Source organism: Poecilia formosa, unplaced genomic scaffold (genome assembly GCF_000485575.1).
Source record: "Poecilia formosa unplaced genomic scaffold, Poecilia_formosa-5.1.2 Scaffold348, whole genome shotgun sequence".
In the NCBI taxonomy this organism is placed as follows: domain Eukaryota; kingdom Metazoa; phylum Chordata; class Actinopteri; order Cyprinodontiformes; family Poeciliidae; genus Poecilia; species Poecilia formosa.
This window is the reverse complement of record NW_006800287.1, coordinates 503,581-513,171: the sequence shown is the minus strand read 5'-3', so window position 1 is coordinate 513,171 and position 9,591 is coordinate 503,581. Positions and strand designations below refer to the sequence as shown.

Genomic DNA, 9,591 nt, shown 5'->3' with positions numbered 1-9,591 from the left:
TTTCTTTTTTATTTCTATATACTTACCCAGACTTGGACAATACTTTAAGCAAATTCAATACTTAAAAAAATAGAATTACGTCCTATTTTGTTACATAATCTATATTTTTAATTGCATATAATTATTGATGGAAAGGAAGAATACCGTAGCTGTGTTTGCGTGGAGTTGTTTTATTATTTAAAAAACGGAGAAGGTTAGTATCTATCTATTGCTATAACCGGTGCTCTTGTTTGATAGCTTAGTTAATAGTGAAACAGCTTTTGTGCCTTTTGTTTACAAGAAAATGCTAATTCGTAAACTGACTTGTAACTAAATCTTAAAGAAAAACACAGCTGCCAAAGAGAAACATAACGTTTCGAAGATTATTACATCAAATAACTTATCAAATAACTTATCAGTTGCTAAAATAAACATCTTAGCATAGCAAGGAGCTAACAGGTGAGGTAACAGTTACTCATATTAAAGGTAACCATGAAACTAGCTACTCGCTAACATTAATGTTTTTAACGGGATTTAGTTACAAACTAGCAATTTTATAACACATCGACATTAAAACGCAACATTGTCAACGGAAACGCATAGGCGTCGCGGGAAATTAACGAAAGAAGCAGATCTCGTTTTTCTGTATAATAAAGTATAATGTTTATAGGTAAAATTACCTTGTTTTCTTACAGTTTGTAGACATAAACATTAAACTTATCCGCTTCAGTTTTCCCGCAACTCATCTTCTTCTACTGCTTTTGGCCGGCGTTTTACTGCAGCAACACAGCGCCCCCTGATGGTAAAACAACGCACAAACAGAAGGGAAAAAAACACTACTTAGATAAAATTTGCAGAATTATGATTAAGTACCAAAGGTCAAGAGTAATTATTGTTGAAATAAAAAAAAAACTACTAATAAAATAAACAAAAATAAATACAGGGTTCTGTTACTTTTGTAATGACATAAACATGACAAAAAACCTCAAATGTAATTGTAAAACTTAAGCAGATTATTCTGTCTTAAACACAAAGACTTAATTTAAAGGTCCCAATTCTGATTCTTCTTTCAGAAATTAAGTGAATGATAACTGTGCCTAAATTCTGGGAGCAAAGTTGGAAAGTTTTTTTGTAAGTTCTTTTTTAAGATCAGATATTAAATTATACTGATACATACAAACACACCTGTAATTTCTGGTTTAGTCAGACTTCTATTTTTAACACTAGTTTCATTCCTTAATGTTATTTTCTACCAGCTGACTCGAGTGAACCATTTCAAGGTTAAAAAGAATAAATATATATATTTTATCATGTTATTTATTTTTTGTTTTTGTCTTAAAAAATAGCAGAGTTTGCAGATGGTTGTATATTTTTGTCTGACCTTTTCTATTTTTAAAGGTTGAGTACAAATTTTGACTACTCTACTCACTTCTGTCAACAAGACAATTCAATTAAAAAGAAAATAAATATTTAATGGATTTTGACATATTATTGGAATCTGTAATACCACATTGTGGCCAGTAGATGGCAGCACATAGCTGATCAACCAACATGTGAAACCAGAGGAAGAGATCTTATTCACCGTAAACAACAATAAGGAAGTTCTTAACGTAGAGTAGATTATTCAGGGATTATATGGTTTGTTTTTTACAAAATATATTTTATGTTATCTTAATTAGTATTAAGATAACAGCTGTTATTTTCCACAGTTGATAGTGATTATATCTCCTGCTTGTCTGTTGAGTCGAAGCTAACGGGAAAGCTAACCTAGGTAGCAATGTCTGTTTACGTTTAGGTTCGGTACGGGTTCTGCCTTTTTCCCCTCCTCATCTTCCTATTTTCTCCTCTCCTTTAGATCAGTGATGGAGGCCTCCAAGTCTTCCAGCACCACCATGCAGGTGAGCTTCGTGTGTCAGCGGTGCAGCCAGCCGCTCAAACTGGACACCTCCTTCAACGTGCTGGACCGAGTCACCATCCAGGAGCTCATTGGTATTATTCTACACAGATTACTGTTAATCCGAGGTAATTCAGCTCGGTTATGATGGAGTCACTGTGGGAGCTATTTGTCCTCCGCAGCTCCGGTGGTCACGGTGACTCCCAGCAGCAAACAGGCGGACAGCGGCGGAGGGGAAGCAGCACCTGAGGTGGGTTACAGCTCGGAAATTGAAGTGTGCGTTTGATTTTATCCCCCTTTACTCTGATGCCCTGCAACTTTGGAATGCATATCAAAATAAGACCCAGTGCAATCAAATTGCCTTCAGAAGTCGGCATAATTAATAAATATAACCCATTTGTGTGTAATTTGATCCACCCATCATTGACATCTTGTTCTATTACAAATCAAAATCCCAAATTTTCATTTCATGGAGTTCTGTTTAATCCACCAGCTGAAAATGGGAGCAGTACTGCACAACTGCAGGCCTACAGCCATCAAAATTGACAGGCCATGCAGGGAGAGTATTAATTAGCTCTGGGGGAGCTGCGTAGGCTCAGGTGGGAGAATCTGCTAAGAGGGCAATTATTAGTGACCATTCCTCAAACCTGGTCTTTCTGCAGATTATAAAAAAGAAAGGTATTGGTAAAAAGCACACTAGGCTGAAATGATTAATTGGATGAATCATGGTGAACCAATTTATTAAAATAATTATCAACTTATTTAGCAGTTAATAAATCGTTAACTGGAGTGTACAGATTCAAAAAAAGGTCAATTGCTGAAAAAACAACAGTCAGAGCAGTGATTAAGTTTAATTATACAAAAATATACATAGATTTTAGATTTAAGATAAAAAAAAAATACAACCTCTGTCAAAACATTTACCCATAACTCCTCCAGTGATGGTTTGAGTTTCATCTCATTCAAATTCTGTAAAAAAAACAATATTTATTATGGACCATTTGGTATCCAATTATAAATTGGTTAATCCAAAAAATAGTCAACAGATCAGCCCAACACTATATACTACAGAAAGAGCTTTTCACACGTTAAGTACATTTTTCACTAAAGAAATGCCGTTATTTCATTTACAAGGAATAAAATTTAAATTTTCTTAAGCTGAAGTGGTTAAATGAGAAATCTGCAGAATGTGACTTTTTGTCTTTCAGATTAATTGATTAATCACCAGAATAATTAAATACTAAAATAATATTTGGTTGCAGCTCTACAGTTCATGAGGATAAAAAGCTCGGATTTCTGTAGAAGAAATTTAATCTTATTAGAATCAAACTTTCTTTTTTAGACGCTGAATTTATAACACTGAATTTTTATTTGCATGTCTGGGCCTCTCTGTTTAGATGGATTAATAACACAACAAAATATAACCTGTCACTAAGCTATTCTGCCATGATTTTGTTTTAAATTGGTCTAATTTGAAGTTGTTTTCTTCAAGGAGACGTTTGTGGAAAACAAACAAGATGGCGTGTCGAGGAAGTACATCCCTCCTGCACGGTGAGTTGATTTTTAATCAGCTCTGCTTAATGAACGGCGGCTACGGAAAATATTCAGACCCCTTTAAATTTAGCTAATCAAAAAAAGTTTATATTAATTCTCATGAATGTACACTCAGCATTTTATATTTCACTTTTTCTTGCGAAAATTTCTACATTTCTGTTTTTTTTCTGTCAACGTGGGATGCTGAGTGAACATTCATGAGAAATAATATGAACTTTTTTGATTTCAGCAAATGGCAGCAATGGAGCGAAGAGTGAAAGGGGGTGTGAACACTTTCCGTACTCACTCTGGTGTCCTGAATGGTGGCAAATCTGTGAAATCTCTCCTCTCCAGGATGATGTCAACAGAGAGCGCCAACAGCTTCACGCTGATCGGCGACGCGTCGGACGGTGGAACCATGGAAAATCTCAGTCGGAGACTGAAGGTGATATTTTTTGTTTGGTTACTTATCCAGGGGAAAGAAAGACGCTGTTTGTGTGAAAATCAAGGAATAATTGGACTTATAGTGCTTCATCTTTGTCCTTTATTTATTATACATTCTGGCATATACTTTTATTTATTCTTTGTTTGCTTACCTCCTCCTTTTTTATTCTTCCCTTCCTTCTCCACTGTTTTCTTCAAATTAGAAAATAACTGCCAAGATCAAAAGAAAAAAGCATATCCTAATTCACATATTAATCACTTTCATTTTTGTTGTGACTCCAATTGACTATGTTCTGTGTTTTGTTTTAAATGTACCCTTTTTAATGTACACCTACATGTTTGTCTGTTAGTTTTTGTTTGTTTGTTCTCCCTGTTTGGTTATTTGATTTCTATTAAATAATAATAAAAGAAAAAAAATCAAGGAATCTTTTTGCGTCTGACCTGCTCAGGTGACCAGCGACCTGTTCGACATCATGTCCGGCCAAACGGATGTGGATCACCCCCTGTGTGAGGAATGCACCGACACTCTGCTGGACCACCTGGACACACAGCTCAACATCACAGAGAACGAGTGCCAGAACTACAAGTGAGCCGGTTTAAGCCAGCAGGACATTATCAGAGGATGTACGGAGGGAGGTTTGACCCGTTAACAAAGTGCTGATCCGTTTCCAGGCAGTGTCTGGAGCTTCTGTCCAACCTGCAGGTGGAGGAAGAGGAGACCCTGCTGGCAGAGCTGCAGCAGCTGAAAAACGAGGAGGAGACACTGGTGCAGGAGCTGGAGGCCGTGGAGGAGCAGCGGGCCGCTGTGGCCAAAGATCTGGCCCAGAGCAGGATTCAGGCTCAGCAGCTGGACACCGAGGAGCTCCAGTAAGGAGACCCAGACGGGGCTTTTACAGCAGGAATGAGTTTTGTTCCCAGTATTTTTATCAGAGCCAATCAAGCAAATTACAAATTATTACACACAAACCAAGTGTTCACCTTTTAGTACATTTAACTACATAATACTGATGAAATAGTGCACATGTGTCAAGCTCAAAGCCCGGGGGCCAAATGTACTTGATAAAAATATTCCATGCAATTAACAATGACTAAGAGTAAAATGAACATTATTCTTTTATTCTATGAACTACTGACAACATGATTCTGAAATTCCAAGCAAGAGTTTAGTATTTATTTTCAGAAAATGAGAAATGGTCAAAATAACAAAAAGACGTACCGCTTTCAGACCTCAAATAATGCAAAGAAAACAAGTTCATGTTCATTTAGAGATAACAGTACTAATGTTTTAACTCAGGAAGAGTTCAGAAATCAATATTTGGTGGAATAACCAGGAGGTTTTCAATGGGGTTCACTGCAGTGGGCTCCTAATTTTTTTTCAGAGCTCTACTGACATATAAAGACGTTTTTATTTTTTTGTGCAGTTTTGACTTAATTACTGATCTGACTGTTGTTGTTTCAGAAAATGGCCATTTGTTGAATGTACATATGTAACGACTAATTGACTAGTTAATGATTAATCAATTATTTAACAATTAATCAGTTAGTTAACGATTAATCGGTTTGCTAAATTGGTTGACAATTATATAAATAATCTATTAATGATTATTAATCCAATCAATACTTTCAGCTCTGCACATTTCACAGCATTTAAACCACAGATTTCAATGGCTTTGGTCAGGTTTAGGGGTATCAGAATAAAAGGGGGCAGAACCTCCCAGTGAAACCCACTGAAGTTCAGCATCTAACAGCCCTCTGTGCTCCACGCTGCCAGGTACCAGAAGGAGTACAGCGAGTTCAAACGGCAGCAGCTGGAGCTGGACGACGAGCTGAAGAGCGTCGACAACCAGATGCGTTACTGCCAGATTCAGCTGGATCGACTCAAGAAGACAAACGTTTTCAACGCAACGTTTCATATCTGGTACGCACAGATCAGTTTGTACCCAGAAATATTTCTGTGCCCCCTGAAAATAACAGGTCTGCCCTGATTGTTCCCAGGCACAGCGGCCAGTTTGGCACCATCAACAACTTCCGACTGGGCCGGCTTCCCAGCGTTCCTGTGGAGTGGAACGAGATCAACGCGGCCTGGGGGCAGACAGTGCTGCTGCTGCACGCACTGGCCAACAAAATGGGGCTGAAGTTCCAGAGGTAAACATAGTTTGATCTCTTCAATTCAAATATGCTTTAAAGTTTGGCTGAATTTAGATGAAAAAATCTCCCAGATATCGACTCGTCCCGTACGGAAACCACTCGTACTTGGAGTCGCTGACAGACAAGTCAAAGGTAAGGTGTAAAGACGTCCTCTTCCTAAAGCTGAATTGTAAAAATTAATCTGAATTATTGATCAGTTTCTGTCTGTTTTGCGTCCAGGAGCTGCCGTTGTACTGCTCGGGTGGCCTGAGGTTCTTCTGGGACAATAAGTTTGATCACGCCATGGTGGCCTTCCTGGACTGCGTCCAGCAGTTCAAGGAGGAGGTGGAGAAGGGAGATACCGGATTCTGCCTCCCGTACAGGTCAGACAGGTCATAACTACTTACATTTACTCAATTACATTCACTTGAGTCACTTTTTTTTACTTTACTTTTAGGTGTATTTTTATTACACTGCACTTCTGAGTAACTTTATTATGAAGTATTTCTACTCTTACTTTGTAAAATTGCTGTATTTTCTACCCACTGAATGAAAAACAAACATGTTTTAACCCAAAATTCACCAGACACAGACACACACCTGCAGTTTTTGTTAAAGTTTCTTGAGTTTTTTATTGAAAGAAACTGATTTGGAAACATTTTATTTTGCCTGATTTTGTTAATTTTTATTACTTATATGAATTATTGTCATTTTTGTCTTTAAAATACCAGAATTTTCACTTGACATTATATTTTGGTCCATCTGTTGATGCAAATTTTAAATTTTAAATGATTGATAATTTGACCAGTTACTTAAGAGTCGAGTAAACTTTTTACCAAATACATTTTCACTATTTTTGGATGACTACTTTTTACTTTTAAGTGAGTAAATAAAAGTTGAAGTAGTGCTACTTTTACACGAGTACAACTTTTTGAGTAATCTGCCCACCTACGTATATGGAGTGTATTTGTAATAAAACTGCAAGTACTTCAAGTTTAAATTCTGATTTAAACCATTTTTATGTATACATAAGGAGGCAGCTTTCAGAATAAATTGAATTATTTATTAGTTTTTATGCAATATGTGGTCATGATCCAAATCTGATGGATTCATGGTATTTAGCCCAACAAGATATTTTCAATTTGTATTGAAATGCCTTATAAGCCTTCCATAACAAACACTTAATAAATTAATGATTGTATAATAAAATAATTTTTGAAAGGAAATTTTGTTTAGAGATAATACATTTTTTTGTGTTTGTTTCATTTTTTTTGTTTTTGCGTTTTTATTCTTTTATTTCCTAGTTCCAGTGTGAAGTGTTCTTTACAAAATTAAAAGTTTGTTGGTCTTTAAAAGAACTATTAATATTAGTATACCCTTATCAACATGTTACTTGAAAATGATCTCAAAACAACAATATTATCATTTATCGCAATAATTACTGGAACAATATTTGAAATGTGAATGTGAAAATGTTTGAAATATGTGTTTTAACCTTTTCAATCATTTCCAATAAAATCTGACTGTTAAATAACAGAGAATATAAAGGTTTTGACAAATCAGTATTTATAATTTCCAGTCGCAAATTTATTTTTGAAGCCCAGTGTCTGTTTTCAGGAACTAACTTTTATATTTCTGGTCACAAATGTTTGATTTAGGAACAGTTTTGTGGAGGATCTGAGTCCTAGATGTTTGCCTTCAAACATTAAATTTGTTTTTTTGTTGTTTTTTTTTAGGATGGATGTGGAAAAGGGAAAGATTGAAGACACAGGCGGCAGCGGAGGCTCCTACTCCATCAAAACCCAGTTTAACTCTGAGGAGCAATGGACCAAAGCGCTGAAGTTTATGCTCACCAACCTGAAGTGGGGTCTGGCCTGGGTCACATCACAGTTCTACAACAGATGAACTAATTCACATTGACCCTGCACAAACCACAAGCTGCCAATGGGATGGATTTCTAACCAGTAGAAGCCTGAGTTGAGAATTTCATGGCTTTCTGGTTCAACCTTGTTGGTCCACTGTGGAGTAATTTAAGATTTGCACATGTGTAGAAACGCCATTTTGTGTGTTTTTGTTATATTTACTTCACCTGTAAATGTTTGACATTCTCTGAGAAGATCGTTTTGCATCAGAAGAAACGTTTCGCTTCTATTTAAGAATGCGCTAAGAAGCAATGAATAAACAATGATGCACCCACTGCAATCCCACTTTCAGATCAGTAGGAGGTATTTCAAGAATTACTGCTTTAAATGTTCTTATATTTCATTACAATATGTTAGTATATTTGCTGTTTGAATTTTCCATTATGAGAACTGGTTAATAAAATCCGTAACCAATGGAAATCAAATTTCTGCTTTCTTCAAACGTTTTCATGGCATTTATGTTAGAGGTAAACACAAATTACAGTGCTTTGGAAAACGTATTAAATGTGATTAACCACATTTTGTTGGCTCAAATTTTAAGAGCCACAGATTTCTTGTCCTAAAAATACTATGGATGCAAGATATCAATTAATTAGTTCAATCTAAAGTTGATCTTATCAATTTAATTAATAAGCGGCCATTTTCTTAAAAACTTGAGTTTTCTCTTGTATTACGAGGGCCGACCGTGTTTCCGTAACATTAGAAGGCTACTTTTTCGCATGAATTAAAAGGAAATTGTATTAAACACTGACCAAATAAACCGAAAATATTCATATTAATAAAATATAACAAAGCGGGAACCTACTGGGTTGCAAATCTCGTTATCCCCTGCTCCTTTTTGTCAATCGTCGCTTTGTAGCACATCAGTATTTTTTTAAGTTGTCGCTGCTACGTCATACAGCTTGATTAAGGGGAAACTTTAGGAGCTAGTCGAGTGTTTATATATCAAAACAAAACCGCATAATGCTGATTGAGCTCTGGACCGCTCACCTTTCCCATTCTGGAATGACCACGCCGCCATCTTTGTTTCTCTTTCAACGGCTCCGCTCAAGGACGACCGGCGGCGCCCTCTACTGGACGGCGGCCAAACTACACTAAAATAAGGTTTAGGACGTTATTACTTAATCGATTGGAACTAATGTTAATCTAATAAACCGCTAATCGACAGTTAATTGTAAATAGATTGTTTGCGTCCCTATTTTATGTTTGACTAAAATATCGCATTTAGTTTACTTTAATATCTTTTTAAATCATGTTTTTGTGGAACACAAACACTTTCAACTTGATGAATTTGACTCACGTGTCAACATTTTTGGTGGGTGAAATAAGACACCATAACCAAATGATAACCAAATACTTTTTAATGATCTCATTAATTATTTCAGTTGAGTTGCAACTCACAATACTCACCCAGTCAATAAGCCCCTCCAGTTCAAGGTTAGCAACAACATTAGGAGGGGGGAATCTAATGGAAAAATATGGACTTCATTAAAATAAAAAGCTGACTTCAAGTACAGTTACAGAAAATAGGTCAAAACTAATCACTCTCTCCAGAATCAGCTCTCTTCTGTTTCAAGTCATGAATTAATCTTCAGCAATTTCAAGTCGACAAGACAAGCTTAATTCTTAGTCGTCATCCTTACAGGTATATTGGAAACTGACCATTAGAGATATGATTGACAGTTTGATAGA

The 9,591-nt window shown here is 36.1% G+C and overlaps 2 protein-coding genes across 4 annotated transcripts in view; one reads left to right on the top strand and one right to left on the bottom strand.

The window, feature by feature from the left end:
* LOC103153387 (BRCA1 DNA repair associated) overlaps positions 1 to 775 on the bottom strand; it is a 30,317-nt gene extending 29,542 nt beyond the window's left edge. The window contains exon 1 of the mRNA XM_016661905.1: positions 660 to 775. The gene's annotated coding sequence lies outside the window, so the exon portion shown is untranslated. The remainder of the gene's footprint in view (positions 1 to 659) is intronic.
* Positions 776 to 1,506: 731 nt separating this feature from the next.
* On the top strand, positions 1,507 to 8,319 carry becn1 (beclin 1, autophagy related). Of its 3 annotated transcripts, XM_016661907.1 has the most exons (13): positions 1,518 to 1,617; positions 1,689 to 1,750; positions 1,835 to 1,968; positions 2,056 to 2,123; positions 3,366 to 3,424; positions 3,761 to 3,851; positions 4,300 to 4,436; positions 4,523 to 4,717; positions 5,622 to 5,768; positions 5,846 to 5,995; positions 6,070 to 6,130; positions 6,218 to 6,360; positions 7,714 to 8,319. In XM_016661907.1, the coding sequence occupies exons 3-13, from the start codon at positions 1,842 to 1,844 to the stop codon at positions 7,880 to 7,882; spliced, it is 1,347 nt and encodes a 448-aa protein (XP_016517393.1). In that variant the 5' UTR covers positions 1,518 to 1,617; positions 1,689 to 1,750; positions 1,835 to 1,841; the 3' UTR covers positions 7,883 to 8,319. The 3 variants fall into 3 exon arrangements, with proteins under 3 accessions (XP_007574362.1, XP_016517393.1, XP_016517392.1); XM_007574300.2 differs by lacking the exon at positions 1,689 to 1,750 and having other exon boundaries at positions 1,507 to 1,617; XM_016661906.1 differs by lacking the exons at positions 1,518 to 1,617; positions 1,689 to 1,750 and having other exon boundaries at positions 1,818 to 1,968; positions 3,369 to 3,424.
* Positions 8,320 to 9,591: the final 1,272 nt, after the last annotated feature.

What these genes read in the sequence shown, in the direction of transcription:
- becn1 (XM_007574300.2), top strand. Translation starts at nt 1,842, where the DNA reads ATGGAGGCCTCCAAGTCTTCCAGCACCACCATGCAGGTGAGCTTCGTG. An exon ending in AACGCAACGTTTCATATCTG is followed by an intron (nt 5,769 to 5,845) that starts GTACGCACAGAT and finishes GATTGTTCCCAG; the next exon opens with GCACAGCGGCCAGTTTGGCA. An exon ending in GGATTCTGCCTCCCGTACAG is followed by an intron (nt 6,361 to 7,713) that starts GTCAGACAGGTC and finishes GTTTTTTTTTAG; the next exon opens with GATGGATGTGGAAAAGGGAA.